The sequence below is a fragment of the Aspergillus melleus genome (genome assembly GCF_016097325.1).
Source record: "Aspergillus melleus strain CBS 546.65 chromosome Unknown contig2, whole genome shotgun sequence".
NCBI classification, from domain to species: domain Eukaryota; kingdom Fungi; phylum Ascomycota; class Eurotiomycetes; order Eurotiales; family Aspergillaceae; genus Aspergillus; species Aspergillus melleus.
Genome location: NW_025763371.1, coordinates 1,396,236 through 1,411,358, shown reverse-complemented (window position 1 = coordinate 1,411,358; position 15,123 = coordinate 1,396,236). Strand labels below are relative to the sequence as shown.

Sequence of the window (15,123 nt, the reverse complement as noted above, 5' to 3'; positions counted from 1 at the left end):
GGTGCTCCATTTCACCGCCTACCCGCCAAGCCAATAACCCCGGCAGAATACCGACACCGATCCACCGCCCATCGCAATTTTATCTTCATTTTCATTATCTCCGTCCTCATTCATCCAGTGCAGTACAGCGCAGAATCCCCCCCTCAACACCGCCAAAATGGTCCGACAACTCAAACATCACGAGAAAAAGTACCCCTCCCTCCTTCCTCAACCACTCTTCCCAGATCCCAACCCCCATCCCACATCCAAACCATCTGATTATTCTAACCAAAAAACCACAGACTCCTCCGCAAACACAACTTCGAAACCTACAAATCCGACAACGACCACCGCGAAACCACCATCCGCGCCCGCTACTACCTCCAACACCCCCTCGACTACAAAAAATACAACTCGCTCTGCGGCTCCCTGCGCCAACTCGCCCACAAGCTGTCCCAGCTGGACCCGAGCTCGGACCCGCTGCGCAAGAAGATCGAAGCCGAGATGCTGGATAAGTTGTGGCGGATGGGGATCTTGAAACAGAGTCGGGAGCAGGGGGCCGGGCTGTCGCGGGTTGAGAGGGAGGTTACGGTTTCGGCGTTTTGTAGGAGACGGTTGGGGGTTGTTATGGCGCGGAATGGGATGGTGGAGAATATTAAGACGGTGTGTCCCCCTCTCTCTTCCCTCTCCCCTCTTTCTCTTTATCCTTTCCTACCAGGTTCTTTTCTGGTTAAGTTGCGCGCGTCGTATTCTCTTCCCTTCCGTTTGACCTTGACTTCAAGTTCAAGATGGATAAGAGAAACGAAACTGAGCCGGGCAAGAGAAAAATATGTCAAAGTGGAAAAGCTAACAAAATCTAGGCCGTCACATTCATCGAACAAGGCCATGTACGTGTCGGCACGGAAGTCGTCACAGACTCGGCGTTCCTGGTCACCCGGAACATGGAGGACTATGTCACCTGGGTGGACAGCAGCAAGATCAAGCGGAATATCATGCAGTATCGGGATAAGCTGGATGATTTCGATATGTTGTGATTTGGTTTCATTTCGTCTTTATCATCTTGTTAAGGTACCCGAACTGGGGTGTCTTCACTGCGTCTTAAGTTGCTGGACTTGAGGGTCTTGGTGTGGTCTTGCTTGTCTGTGTGTCAAGTTCTAGATTAGGACGACATTTGTTTAGACTTGCATTTTATGTTATTGACCAGTGGTGGTGGTGGTGGTGTGGATATGCACGTGGGGAAGCTGTTCTCTTGATATACCCTATCTTTCAGATTTATTTATTTGCTGGGTCTGGTTCTGTATATGATGATGTCGGCGTTTTGTTTCTATCTTTTTTAGGGGTTGATTTTAGTATAGATTAAAAAAGTTTATTACCTTTTGACACATTCTACGACATATACGCGCACGCACTTTCTGGTTCATGTAAAGATCACAAGTCAAAAAGGTCAGTCTATTGCAATTTTCAGGGGTATCATAATTTGAAATCACGGAGCCAACCCAATCCAACAACCGAAAACCCAGCCGGTCGGTCACTCACTTTGTCCACTTCCTCTGTTTGTCGTCTCGTCCACGAGGTTTTGTATTTGCATACCTCTCTCTAGGAAGGTAGGCAGGCAGGTTGGTGGTGTGCTCAACACACAAACACATCCCATCCATCCGTCATCTATCAGCCAGCTGTTCTATCCAGCAGAGCAGTCATCCATATTCTTTCTGGGGAAGACTGTCTGGAAGCCCCAGGCTTCATCTTTTTCGTGTGGTGTTCCTTTGTCGCTAGGCTATTCTCGCCGGCGCCGAATAGCCTGCTCTATCGTGTCCTCCCGAATTACGATATCCAAGTCCATCCTCCAATCAAGTAGAATCACTTCGTGACCGCCCCATCCCACCGACAAGTTTCCTCTTCAGCTTCAATCCGCGCATAGATCCGACCGTCCTCTCCGAGTGAGGGACTTCATCCGGTAAATCCATCCGGAAGCGACGCACACTACCATCGTAGTTCCCCTTGCCGTCTTTCTCCTCGAAGAACGGGGTACGGTCGTCGCCGCCGAACCGGGCCCAGCGCGGTGCGACGCGACGCCAGAACCCGCGCACGCCACTGCTGGCGCGGTCGATTTTCTTGTACTCGCGGCGGCGAGTCGACGGGGAGGTCCAGTCGATGACGGTGGCGGAGGGGTGGATGGGGATCGGGGAGATAGGATCCGAGTCGGACGGGGTGAAGGCGGAGCAGATGCGGAGAGGCGGGGGAAAGTGTGGGCGCTGAGAAGTGCTGGTCATGGAGTTAAGGATTGGAGAGAGAGGTGGCGTGCTGAGGTCTGAGTAGGCGCGCACGGTGCGGGGAGGTGTCGGCATGGTTGCAGTGGAGGAGGATGGCGACGGTGCGCTGCCTTCGCTGTCCCTGACTCGACCGTTGTTCTGGAAGAGGCGACAAGACTCGCGGTGCAGGGCGAGGAGGTTCTGGCGTCTGGTTTCGGGGTCGCTGGGACTAGGATGCGAGGACGGGGTGAGAGAAGAGGTCGTCACCGCGCGGCGGTGCGAATGGAGAGAGCCAGGACGGCTGCTGGGCGGAGCAGAGCGTCGCGTGCTGCGCGAGGCGGAACGGACATGTTGGGAGGGAGTGGTCGAGGCAGGCGAAGGAGGCGAGGCAGTTCGCTTTCGCTTCGGAGTGCGATGTTTGGCAGACGCAGGCGAGGAAGTTGTTGCTGGCGCTTCTAGTTCGACGGACGGCACTTCCTCCACCGTCTCCATTGTTGGAGATGAGGGCTCGATGACGGCGAGGTCCGGGGCGGTCTCCATCGGAAGTTCAGTAACGTGCAGCATGGTATCTTTGGCACCCATGATATTCAAAGCAGAGATGGATTGCGAAGCAAGATCGACTTCGACAGTAGAAAAGGTCGACGAGACATCTCCGAGATTTGTAGTTGTTCTAGGTGGAGACGACGCAAGGGTAGTGGGAGGAACTATACGCAGCGGGCGGTTATGGCTGCTATTAATATGAACCCCCTGAGGTGGAGCATTGTCACAGTAGGCGCCGTGAAGAGAATGGCCGGAGCATGTGGAGGCAGCAGCCATCAGGAGGGACTGAACAGGAGAATGATTCACTCGGACCCAAGCATTCACATGCTCGAGTGGCTGCTCGAATGCCTGAAGACAGCGAAGCCGGTCAGAAGAGCGAATAATTGGCGGAGATCAGCCGACCAGGAGAAGCGGGAGGGATATGAATAATAGATAACAATAATAACAATAAAGGTAAGGATAGCGATGATCAATCAATCTTTAGGGGAGTCGAAGGAGGGGAATCGAGGGGGTTTAAATGAATACGATCGATAAGATTAGGGTTCCGAAGAGGGGAGGAGGCCAGAAGGAGCAGGCAGTCGGCACCAAGTACGGAGTAAACAAGGACAAGGAAATGAAGACGGTGATTGATTCTTTGTGGAGGGTGGGGAGGATTTTCAAAGACGAGGTATTCTTAGTGGACAAAAGGAAGGCAAAGATGGAAATAAAAGAAAGAAAGACGAGGCAAGGGAACGAGAGACAAGCACGAATGACCGGTCAGGTGGACGAGTCTGGAGGGCATCGGACATGCCTTTTAAAGTGGCCAAGGGATGGTGTGATGATCGATCCTGCGTCTCACCGACTGGGGGGAATCATTCAGTTAGTTTTTCTCAACAGTAGTGCTAACTACGTACTGTGTAGACTCGCACTTTAGTTGACTTTTCCGTCGATTTAGCGGTGGTTTAGCAATTTAGCGTTCTACACCGACAGACGATGGAGAAGCCCCTCCGGCTGGTCTGGACCGATTCAGCAGGGATTGACCACCATGTCAAATTCGACTGAAGTTGGAAGAAGGCCATCAAACCGGTTCTCCCTGTCTCCCTGTCTTCCCTGTCTTACTCCGAGGACTGGAGGACTGCCCCTGCATTGAGGCGAGTCTAGATCGCCCGTGCCTGCAGCCGGCCAGGCACTCGATGCCTGAGGCAGGAACATCGATCCTCAGTTTCTGGAATTCATTCAGAGTCTCAGGATGGGCTGGTGAATATCCCCTCATCTGAGCGAACGCGATCGGGCCTTCGAGAAAACGCGAAGGAAGACCAAAGTCAAAAAGGAAGGATCACTTGCAGAGGCCAAGAGGGTCACTGACAAGAAGAACCTAAGGCACCCACCTTCCCCAATCCGGTAGTCTCCAGAGGCACGCCCCGCCAGCCTCGCCGTGACTGGTCGATTGGGTTGACCGCCAGTTTCCAGGCGGGAAAGCGGTAACTTCCGAGTCTAGTGGCTGCTTAACTTCTTAGTTGGGATATCTAACAATGAGTACTCCGTATCCTGAGAATGTATGAGCTCCTCTCTCTCTACTGACTACTCCGGAGCTGACCTCACCGGACGAGTTACACACCAGATTGACCACCAGACCAGGTAACACCCAGTCATGTGCTCGGAGATGTTCACCATGCCGTATGACGGGTCAGAATTACACAACTTTTCCCGCGTCGGATTCTCCTTCCTCTTTCCTTCTTTCTTTTTTGGATCTCAGGAGAAAGTAGAAGAAAGAGTTCGAAGTACACAGCGCAATCATTTACACATACTCACTTTTCTTAATGTGATTATCCTCCCAGCTAAATGTCAATTGCCCAGGTAGATCCTTGTTTCCATGGTACTCGACGTTGCGACAATATTGGGTCGGCGGCCACGCGAGTATGACGTACGGAACCCCTTCGGCTTCCTCAGGCGCACCTGGCTCGACGTTCGGCACGTGCTGATCGGACCGTGGTCTGTACGTTCATGCAGCTATCCTTGTCGGCAGCCGAGATATATCTGTATGGAAGTACACAGATTCGGTCAGGTTTTGGGCGGATGAGCTGTCGACAGAGAATGGGATTGCTGACACCGCGTTGACACGACGGTGGTGGATGGTAGGGCTGTACTACGGTCACTCTCAGCCCTAGAAAGCTTAATGAGCTAGCCCTAAACAGAATCAAGGCCTTCATTGTCCTGCGGCTCTCTATTCCGTAGTGATGGTGACTGACTCCTGGGTTGATCTACGTTCGGGCAGGGTAGCATTTTGCAGTTGCAGGTCTTGACTGTTGCTGCCTAGTTGCATGCTACCCTACCCTTAGTCTGACGACACTCTTACCGCAGAAGATGCTATATCAAGAGTGGCCAAAGCTTGCCAGTCACCCACCCCCAAAGAGCAAATGCTACGGAACTGTTATGCAATTTTGACGAGATGCCTAGTCCTTCAATGGGACGATGGAAAAGGATGACATGGTGGAAGATGTGAGTCACAGTGTACATCTCCTTTGTACCTAGGTTGCATCGAAGAGCTTCATCCTAGATATCAAATGCTGTAGAGTAGGCGTTTGCTCGGCTCCTCATGCCATTCTGCTCTTCTGCAGTACGGGAGCTAGTCTCTCTATACTTCCTCACATAGACCCTTTCTCTAGGCACTCAAGCTCGATTCTCGAGCATCCCGTCACGACAGCTAATCCCCTGACTCACCCCGAAGTATAACTGCTTCATCAGACTTCGACCTGCTCCAATCCAGTGAATCTCACCAGCAGGCGACTACTAAACCAAACTTGACGGGGCCCTTTCCCCGGAAGCTCCCTCGCGCTCCAATCCGCGCTCCCATTCCCTCCCAGCGCTTCACCCCCAACCACGGAACTTTTTATTCACCACCATCATTCACGACAACATCGCTCGTCATCCTAAACTAGAGCATAACAATTTGCTATACAATTCTCATGCTCTTTTCGCCACCGAATGACTCCTCGCTTGCTGCTAGCGCCGTTCCCTCCCCTATAAATTCCTTCCCTCTCTCCCCCGTCTCCCTCCTCTTCTTTCCTTCGTCAACTCCCCTCCCTCGTAGCCCAGCTGCAGGGAGAGTTGCGACAGAGGATGCATCAGGGCAACCAGATGCATCCCTCTTGTCAGCTTGGTCGACCTGCTCTTTTCTGTTCTTTTGACTTGTCTTATTTCTTTCCTTGCTGTTTGCATTGCTAGCATCTTTCCCTTCTGCTGCTTCTGCTGCTTCTTCTGCTTCTTCTGCTTCTTCTGCTTCTTCTGCTTCTTCTGCTTCTTCTGCTTCTTCTGCTTCTTCTGCTTCTTCTGCTTCTTCTGCTTCTTCTGCTTCTTCTGCTTCTTCTGCTTCTTCTGCTTCTTCTGCTTCTTCTGCTTCTTCTGCTTCTTCTGCTTCTTCTGCTTCTTCTGCTTCTTCTGCTTCTTCTGCTTCTTCTGCTTCTTCTGCTTCTTCTGCTTCTTCTGCTTCTTCTGCTTCTTCTGCTTCTCTTCTTCTTCTGTAGCTGCTGCTGCCTAGCCTTATTCCTTTCCTTGCTGTTCGCATTACCAGCACCTGCTTTTCTTCTTCCCTTTGACTTGTCTTATCTCTTTCCTTGCTGTCTGTTCCACACATCGATCATTTGATCAACCAGAAAAACACAGAAAAAACAATAGGGCGGGTTACGGATGGGCACTTCTCTTTCCTTCTTTCTCTTTCTTTTTCTTCCACTGCACAGAAAAAACGATAGGGCGGGTTTCGGATGGGTTTTTTCTTTCCCTTTTCACACTACACTGCACATTCCTCTTCCCCTTCACAGAAAAAAAAAAAGAAGAAGAAAAGAGAAAAAGCATAGGGCGGGTTTCGGATGGGCATATTCCTTTCTTCTTCTTCATTACACTGCACAGAAAAAACAATAGGGCGGGTTTCGGATGGCACTTCCCCTTTCACACTGCACTGCACACATTCCCCTTTCCCCCTTCCCCTTCTTCAGCCCCAGACTCACTACGAGGAGGTGGCATTTCGGGACACACCCAGCTGACGTTTGTTTTTCTACCTTACCAAGAATCACAATTTCCAGGTCCCAAGGTTGGGCGGTTGGGAACGGGCCTGGGTTATCAGACCCCCGTGATGAGCTTGTTGCTCTTTACGGCCTCTGATAACGAACTTCAGTTATGAGCTGGAGTGAAACTGGTGAGTCTTTTGTCTTTTGTCTTTGTTTTGACTTGGGTTGGATGTGGCTGACTTTTGCTTGCTGGGGGGGTAGGGGAGGGAGTGGGATGGGGATAGAGGGGGGTTTCTTTTTGTTCTGTGCTTCCTGTTCTCTGTTGCCTGTCTGATTTCAATTGTCCTCATCACAAGCTGTTGTTTCCTTTTGTTTGTCATTTTTGTTGATGGTGAACTGCATCGGTGAACTGGAACGGTGTCCTGACCTGGAGAGCATGGCAAGACAAGGCATGGCATGGATAGCCTGGATAGCCTGGATGACATGGAGGACATGGAGGACATGGAGGACATGGAGAGCAAGCCAAGGAAGACAAGGCCAAGCAAGGACATGTACAAGGCTAGACAACGAGACACTTCATCTTTCTTCAATCCCATCGTAGCTGAGCTTGAGTGTAGATGATATAAATAGAGTATGGTACGGGTACGGAGAATAACAGACAAAGCAGAGTTGTGTATAGAGAAGGGAGAGGAGGAAGAATAGAGTGGAGTAGATGATTCCACAAAGCAAACCCCTTAAGGTGTAGTTGTAGCTTATAGGTCCCTGATTTCACTTCCTTCCCGGGTCTTTATCCTATTCGGTTTTTCTCGGCTCTGGTCCATATTCTTTATTTATCTACTGTTTCTATTACTATTGTCATTGTCTGGCCCTTTACTCTCAGTCTCACGAGTCTAGCGTCTCGAACTATTCTCTCCCCCCTCCCTTTCTTTCTTCATTCAATTATCCTCTCACTAAAACTTCACCCTAACAGCAGAGGATTTCATACTTCGGTCTACATCCCGACCATGCAGCGGTCCGACCCAGTTAACGTTGAAGGAGAGTGCATGCGAAACCTACGAATTCGATGAGAATTGTCGTTCTATCGAATCATTGCATGTACCATACATGCGGCCACCTCGGAGAGATAATGAGATAATCAATATCAATCGAAACCCGTGTACGAGACTACAGAGGTAAGTGAATAGTTAAGCAGCTAGACGGAAGTTCACACGTGCATTAATTTCTACTATCCTTCCATTCCATATCCGCTCATTTTACTATACAGCAACCTCCCAACGAACAGCTACCGTCCAAACCGCTCAGGGCAAAGGGGAATCAAACACACCAAACGTCAAATGAGTCACTTCCCGCATCAGGAACCAGCAGCTACCACTTCAACGGTCTATACTTGGGTATATAGGACGTCGGAATGACATGGTTCGAAGCGTTCCTCAAAACTGGAACTACAATTCCCAACATCGACCTTCTCCACCGGGTTCTTGATTTCGGGGCAGACCCTAATACTCTCTACCCTGGCGTCTCTGTCTGGACACCCTTTCTCTCCTCAATGGTAGACTGGTTGCATATGGGATTTAACACTTCCGCTATCAAAAAGCAAGCATACCTACTTGTACTTCGGATGATGATTAATAAGAGGTGCGGTGCTGGTTTTCCCCGCTCTCCTAGACTTCGAGCGATGGTCCCTCTCAATTGTACCGATTTAGATACTTTTCAGAAATCAAAAAGCACGACCGATGGCAAGGGAAATCGCCAACAGTTGAGCAGGCCGTGACTGGGCTATCGCAGCCGTAATTATGCTGTCACCGATCTTCTCGAGAACTTTTTCGGGTTTCATTAGGGTCCAGATTGTTGAGGACTTAATTTTGCACTCGCGAAGCAGGGACTCCGCTCTCCGTACTAACCCGAGTTTTTCCATTTCCATGGCCTTGGGGGATGGAAATCTACGTTTGTTGTGTAGATTCCGGGTTGTATAGGTACATGCATACCCATGGATTTAGTTTATACGCACTGCATCTATCCAGAGAAGGTAAGAAGGAGAAGGGAAGGGGGTCATTTATTTAGGGGAGTTTGTGTTCTTCTAGGGTGGGTTGTAGTTAGATCGGTTTATTTCATACATTCATTCATCCATTATATATCAGACCATGTTAGGAGGAATTGGTGCCGTGGGTTATAGTTTCGTAACGAGGATAAAATGGAAAGACATAGGCAGGATAGAAAAATATCAACAAGTCTCCAACAAATAAGACATCCAAAGCAAATCACAACGAATATACAAACTCGCTATTCTCGCGATCGGTCAGGTCCAGCCATCTAGAATCAGTTGCAATTATCAGTCAGTAGCTGTATCTGTATCTGTATCCAAATCCCCATGCATCTGAACCCAAATATGTACGCATGGATATGTTGCAGATCGACAGAAGACTCCAATTGACAAGTCCAAGTCGATCAAACAAGACAACAGGGATAGGGCTAGGGCCAGTGACAGATAGGGAAAAGGGAAGGGAAACATACTCTTGATTCTCCAACCTGACGTACTCCGGACTCGCGCGGACGCGAGCCTTCCGCTCATTCTCCTTCTTATACCACCACCAGATAAAACCAAGCAGGATGAGGCAAACGCCCCAGCAGACGATGATGGTGATTTCGGCGGGGACGTAGCGCGGGGCGTCTTCTGGGCGGAAGACTTGGGGGCCTATTTCATCTCCCCATATATTGGGGTGAATGTTAGATAGGAAAACGTTTAAGATGAGAATGTATGGAAGTCTGGGAGCGCGAAGATAGGAGGAGAAAGGGACAGACGCACCGATGATATTCCCCGCACAATATCCAATAAGGTAGAATGCAGCGACTGTAGTTTTCTTTGTATAACCCGCGACATTGGACGAGATCATCGAAAGAAGCGCAACGAACGGCGTAGGACTAGCTTGCGTCATGTAGTACCCGATCAGACGGCCGACGTTGTTATCCAACGGCAGCGCGACGATGAGGACCATTCCGACGATGGCGGCGATCATGCCACCGAAGCTGCAGAGGATGCGTTGGTTGGTGATCTGGCCGATGTAGCCGTTTAGCAGGAGAGCGACGATCTCGACGGCGCCGCCGGGGGTGCCGTAGAGGAGGCTTTGTTTTTCGGTGTAGCCGAAGCTGGTGATCTAGTTTCCATTATGTTTAGATGGGAGATGAAGAGAGTTTAGGGAAAGACTGACCAGTTGGTTGAAGAAGTTGGTGATGCCGCCGTTGGGAATGTTGGCTATGATGGCAAAGAAGAAGAATGCCCAGGTCATGGGGTCCAGGATCGACTCTTTGACCTGGTAGAGCTTGAAGTGCTTGTTGCCGATGCCTTGCTGGTTGATGCGCACGCGGGCGATGGCGAGAATGCGATCTTCCTGTTTGAGCCAGCGGCAGTTTAGCTGGCTGTCTGGGACGATCCAGAGAAAGATGACCCCGAGGGTCACCGTGAGGAGACCGGTTACGAGGAAGACGATCTTCCATGGCTCGATGGCGGAGCCGTGTCTCTCGGTGCCGACTGCAATGCCATATGCCACGAAACCACCTAGGATTTGTCCCCAGCCGTTGAAACTAAACCATATGTTGACCCGACTGCCTTGTTCTTGTTTGGTATACCACTGAGGTTTGTCAGTGGGTGATCAGGGAAATGATCAGGAAGACAATAAAGATTAGACAAACCTGCGAAGTCAACAAAGCAAACCCCGGCGTGACGGAGGCTTCAAAAACACCCAGAAAGAAGCTAGAATCATCTGGTCAGAAAGAATTGTGCACTCAAGTCCAACCAACTCACCGAATAGCAACCGCCCCAGGAAAGTTATGAACCGCAGCAAAGCAGCAAAGGATCGAACCCCAGATGATGATACACGCCGCCGAGTACTTCCCCAGCGGAAGAAGCTGGAGCAGTCGATTCGTCGGATATTCCCACGCCAAGTACCCTGGTTTCTGTCAGTCTCGTCCATCATCTATTGTTGACTGCACCCAAACTGACCGAAGTAGAACAAACTGCCCAGCCACTGGTACTGATCGCCTTCTAATCCCAAATCTGGCTTGAGGCCCATGACACTGGCGTAGGAGAGCGTTGTTTCTAGAAGATAAACCATCGATTAGTATAGACCCCCCACGCTAGAAGACAAAACTCACTATCCAGATAGTTCATGCCATATACGAAACACATGATCGGCATCATATGCCAGTCGATAATCCGCAGCAGCCGTTTGTTCGTCTCCGCGTCTAACGTGATCGATTCACCTTGGAGCTCCTGGATAGCTTTCATCGCCTCGTCGGCATCATGCGCATGTTTCTCCAGCGAGGGGTCGACATTCTTCTTCATGTCTACCGCCACGTCCTCGGCCGTGGGACCTGTCGCTTTCTCTTCCGTCATAGTCTGTGCTTTACGCTGAAACAGCGTCTTCAATAATTATCAAGGCCAAAGAGGGGGGAAAGATAACGCAGTCGGCGCGTCACGATCTCATAAGTAGGGAAGAAGGAGACAGGAAGAGCCGGCAGACCGCAATTTGAGGGACAGTTGGCCAGGATTTTAAGAAGATACGCTCACTGGCCGCATGGCATCATAGCGGAATACAGCGGAATTAACCAACGAGCTGCCTGATCAGGCCTCGTCTGCATGCGAAGGAACACACGCCTCCTCCCGATAAGCAGCTGATATCTGGGGTAGACCGAACTAAAGGCCCTAGTGCAGGCAAGCTTATCGACGGGGACCAATATACTTGCGAATCGGGGCGACACTGATCCACTCATCCTGCGGGCGACAAGGATGGCAGGGACAGCAGCAGAGTGAGGGGAAAGAGGCCAAAGTAAGCGATGAGGAGAAACCCACGCCACGACGGCTTATCCATTGGAGATAAATTGGCCGGATGGGAGGATAACTCCACCAGATGAGTATCTAGGTTTTTGCCGACGGGGCGAATGACGGTCGACGTGCTTCCTTCCCTATCAGGTCCGAGTTTGGTTTCTCCTCGGTTTGACAATGCCAAGGGAGCTTGCGATCCTGGACTGTCGATCAGGCTGACGGTTGGCTTTGCGGGGAGGCTTGTCTGGTGGCACAGGACTCAGAAGACAGACTGTCCAAGACAAGTGGACTACGTGGATTGGTCTGGTTTATCCTTCGTGAGGTTAAATTTCCGATGGGAAACCATCACTCGGTGCCAGATGTATATCCGACGTCTCCTGTTGAGGTCAAAATGTTCAATGTTCAAGATATCGTTATCTCGTTATCATCTTATCGGTGACTAAATATTTATCATCTCATGCAGGCCAAAATAGCTGCTCTGCATGACGGCTGTTATCTCTCTAGCCGAGCTCATCAGCCCATACTCACTGCCCGAGAGATCCATCCAGATAATCACCGAACTTCATATCACCCCCAACTATTTATATCAAACCAACCCCACTAATTACCCCCAACACGCGCCAAGTACGCCTTCCACCCCTCCTCCTGATAACGCTTGGCCGCCTCCACCGGATCATCCGCCTTGTAGATACCCCGACCCGCGATAATGAAATCCGCCCCGCGACCAACCGCCGACTCAGGAGTCTGATACTGCTGTCCCAACTTATCCCCCTTCGACGACAGATTCACACCCGTCGTAAACACCACGAAATCCTCCCCGTCCACGGGCGCGCTATTCTCCGACACGACCTCCCCCAACGCCCTCGTCGACACGAACCCCATCACGAACTCCTTGTACTTCCGCGCGTAGTCGACCGACGCGGTCGTGTAGGCGCCTGTCGCCAGGGACCCCTTGGAGGTCATCTCGGCGAGGATGAGCAGTCCGCGGCCCTCCGCGGCGTAAGGGAAGTCCGAGGCGGCGGCGGTCTGGGCCAGGGCCTCGACGATGCCTTCGCCGGGCAGGACGCTGCAGTTGATGATGTGGGCCCATTCGGAGATGCGGAGGGTGCCGCGGTGGTACTGTTTCTGGACGGTGTTGCCGATGTCGATGAATTTGCGGTCTTCGAAGATCAGGAAGTTGTGTTTCTCCGAGAGGGCCTTGAGTCCCGTGATGGTTTCTTCGCTGAAGTCGGAGAGGATGTCGATGTGGGTTTTGATGACGGCGATGTAGGGACCGAGGCCTGAATTTCGGTTATGTCAGTCTAATGGTATTCTTCGCTTCATAGGACGTTGTGAAATGGCAACGCAAGGACATACGGTCGGCTAGATCCAGCAACTCCTTGGTGGTCGTCACGTCGGCGGACACCGTGACGTTGGACTTCTTGGCCTCAGCGACCTCGAAGAGCTTCTTGGCCAGCGCATTGGGGTGCTTGCTGGCCCGCTCGGAGTATGTCAATTGCGACTTGGAAGACATGTCAATATCGGATGGAGGGGTAATGCGGGGTGTGGAGATGGAGGAAAGATGTAGCTGGGGTAGTGGATTTCGTAGTATCCCAGTGATATGTCTCTGAGATCAATGATATGATATTATAAGAGAAAATAAGACAGTCCAATCGAAACGCTCCTGAAATGTCCAGAGTATCTCGTCGGCAAAAAATATCAAGCGTCAATGGAGGGGAAGCACCAGCCACAGCGGCCGAGTGTGGGTCAGCCACATGATCGACCGCCAACGCCAGCCTGACCGCCTTGAGCAGGACGACTCCGCAAACCTCGATCGCAAGAAAAACAGTCAAACAAGCTGTAGCATCTTCAATCACCCCTTACAGCCGCAAAAATCATGCTAACGTAATGTTGAGTACACCGCTAGATAGCTAGTAGATCTGTTTCTATACCTCTATATTTATCTGCACGGAATTGACGTTTTGACAGGGCCAGTGGCATCCAAAGATTGGTGCCCATACAAATTCTGTTATTCTCGGACAGCCAAAAAGCCATGTGAAATCTGTGGTTTTTTATACTTTTAGTCACATGACTGTACTTTCTTGACGGGCACAGGACAGCACCTGACCGTCAGCGCTGCCGAGGTTATCCCAGGTATGAGGAGCACCATGTAACCATGTAAGATATGTAGATTGTAGAGTAATGTATGATTCACAGCACCAAGATTAACGAAGGAACCACTCCACATATGACATGAACAATAAACAAAGCCACCATTTTAGCCCTACCGAAACAGCCATCCTAATAGGTAATATTGTACATTTGGCCGTAATTTCCTCGAAACTTTACCTACCTACAACCCGACAAGTACATCTACCAAGAAATCAAATCCTTCGCGACCCCGAAAACAGTCAATCCCCAGAGAATACCCTGAATGGGCCAGAACCACGACCCCAGGTACCGTCCCTGACCCTGCGGTTTACCCGAGTAGACGTATCCGTAGAGGAAGAGACCGCGGCAGACCGTCCACGCCGCGCCGAGGCCTGTCGCCAGCTGGGGGTATTTCAGTCCTGCGACCAGGATGAAGAGCATGGCTTGTGTTGCGTTCTCGAGGAAGTTCGAGTGGGCGCGTTGGGCGCAGTTGAATTGTTCGGCTTTGGGCTGGATGGGGGAGAGGTTAGTTATGTTGGTTTGGTCTGGGGGTTGGTTTCTTTTGTTTGCTTGGTGTGGGGGCTGAGGGTCCGTGTAGCCCGGAGGTACGGAGTACTCCGTATGGTGATAGGCAATGTAACTGCAGAGAGCATGGGGTACGGAGTAGACAGATCATACATTCTCCTTGCATTGTTCCACGGTCGCGTAAGTGTGCGGGTACGGCACCTTGGCCGGCTTCCGAAGACTGGTGACCACGTTGCCGTGAACGAAGCCCATGATAGGGATGGCACCGAGGGCGATGGCAATGGCAGCGCTGCATTCCATTAGAAAGAGAACCAAAAGCCGTGCAATTGAGGCATACTCACCCGTAGTTGTCGGGGACGGTCAGAGTAGTAACCATTGTGATTGCTGTGACAGTGCTGTGGAGGATATAAGATGGTGGGTGGACTGTATGTAAAACTGCAATTGCAATTGAGGTATATTTGAATATGTAAATGTATGAGTAAAGAGAGAGATCAATGCAATTTATATCAATCGCAGTTGGAGTTCTGTTAGATGAATGGAGAAAGATCTCCGCTTACGTCACGGTTCTCGGAATCCGGGGAAAGCAGTTCCAGTCGGAACGGGGGCTTTCCGCGGCCCGGTAGGTATGCTTTTTGCTGTGCCTGAGTTGATCAAACATTGACTAATGCCTCGTGTTGAGTTAAATGCGTTCGTGGACAGTGCTGCCTAATAGTAGGAAAGAGAATCTGATGGAACTTGTAGGCAAAAGAACACGTTGCAATTGAATCCGCCAATCTATGCGTGTATATATCTGCGAGGTAGGTTGAAACGATCAGCCACCCATGCAACACTTCCAGACAAAGGCCTGCTACAAACCACTAATCTAATGCCCTGATAACAGCCCTGAAATCTATGCCCA

At 50.7% G+C, this 15,123-nt stretch overlaps 6 protein-coding genes across 6 annotated transcripts; 1 reads left to right on the top strand and 5 right to left on the bottom strand.

Annotated features, from left to right (window-relative positions):
- Nucleotides 1–157: 157 nt before the first annotated feature.
- On the top strand, nucleotides 158–1,013 carry imp3 (snoRNA-binding rRNA-processing protein IMP3; the record flags this gene model as incomplete). Its single annotated transcript, XM_046084970.1, has 3 exons — nucleotides 158–189; nucleotides 282–642; nucleotides 840–1,013. The coding sequence occupies 3 exons, from the start codon at nucleotides 158–160 to the stop codon at nucleotides 1,011–1,013; spliced, it is 567 nt and encodes a 188-aa protein (XP_045940933.1).
- Nucleotides 1,014–1,450: 437 nt separating this feature from the next.
- On the bottom strand, nucleotides 1,451–3,617 carry LDX57_003324 (uncharacterized protein). The gene has a single exon (XM_046084969.1). It carries the CDS (start codon nucleotides 3,042–3,044, stop codon nucleotides 1,827–1,829), a length of 1,218 nt encoding a protein of 405 aa, XP_045940932.1. The 5' UTR covers nucleotides 3,045–3,617; the 3' UTR covers nucleotides 1,451–1,826.
- A 2,151-nt stretch (nucleotides 3,618–5,768) lies between these two features.
- LDX57_003323 (uncharacterized protein) lies at nucleotides 5,769–6,767 on the bottom strand (the record flags this gene model as incomplete). The annotated part of the gene is made up of 2 exons (XM_046084968.1): nucleotides 5,769–6,277; nucleotides 6,752–6,767. The coding sequence occupies 2 exons, from the start codon at nucleotides 6,765–6,767 to the stop codon at nucleotides 5,769–5,771; spliced, it is 525 nt and encodes a 174-aa protein (XP_045940931.1).
- Nucleotides 6,768–9,009: 2,242 nt separating this feature from the next.
- Nucleotides 9,010–11,141, bottom strand: LDX57_003322 (allantoate permease family MFS transporter; the record flags this gene model as incomplete). Its single annotated transcript, XM_046084967.1, has 8 exons — nucleotides 9,010–9,061; nucleotides 9,263–9,443; nucleotides 9,555–9,903; nucleotides 9,958–10,377; nucleotides 10,439–10,499; nucleotides 10,551–10,695; nucleotides 10,749–10,844; nucleotides 10,901–11,141. 8 exons carry the CDS (start codon nucleotides 11,139–11,141, stop codon nucleotides 9,010–9,012), a joined length of 1,545 nt encoding a protein of 514 aa, XP_045940930.1.
- A 1,029-nt stretch (nucleotides 11,142–12,170) lies between these two features.
- On the bottom strand, nucleotides 12,171–13,083 carry pyrG (orotidine-5'-phosphate decarboxylase pyrG; the record flags this gene model as incomplete). The annotated part of the gene is made up of 2 exons (XM_046084966.1): nucleotides 12,171–12,850; nucleotides 12,927–13,083. 2 exons carry the CDS (start codon nucleotides 13,081–13,083, stop codon nucleotides 12,171–12,173), a joined length of 837 nt encoding a protein of 278 aa, XP_045940929.1.
- Nucleotides 13,084–13,774: 691 nt separating this feature from the next.
- Nucleotides 13,775–14,954, bottom strand: LDX57_003320 (MAPEG family protein). Its single transcript, XM_046084965.1, has 3 exons — nucleotides 14,567–14,954; nucleotides 14,379–14,514; nucleotides 13,775–14,210 (listed from the first exon to the last, which is right to left on the bottom strand). Exons 1-3 carry the CDS (start codon nucleotides 14,599–14,601, stop codon nucleotides 13,923–13,925), a joined length of 459 nt encoding a protein of 152 aa, XP_045940928.1. The 5' UTR covers nucleotides 14,602–14,954; the 3' UTR covers nucleotides 13,775–13,922.
- Nucleotides 14,955–15,123: the final 169 nt, after the last annotated feature.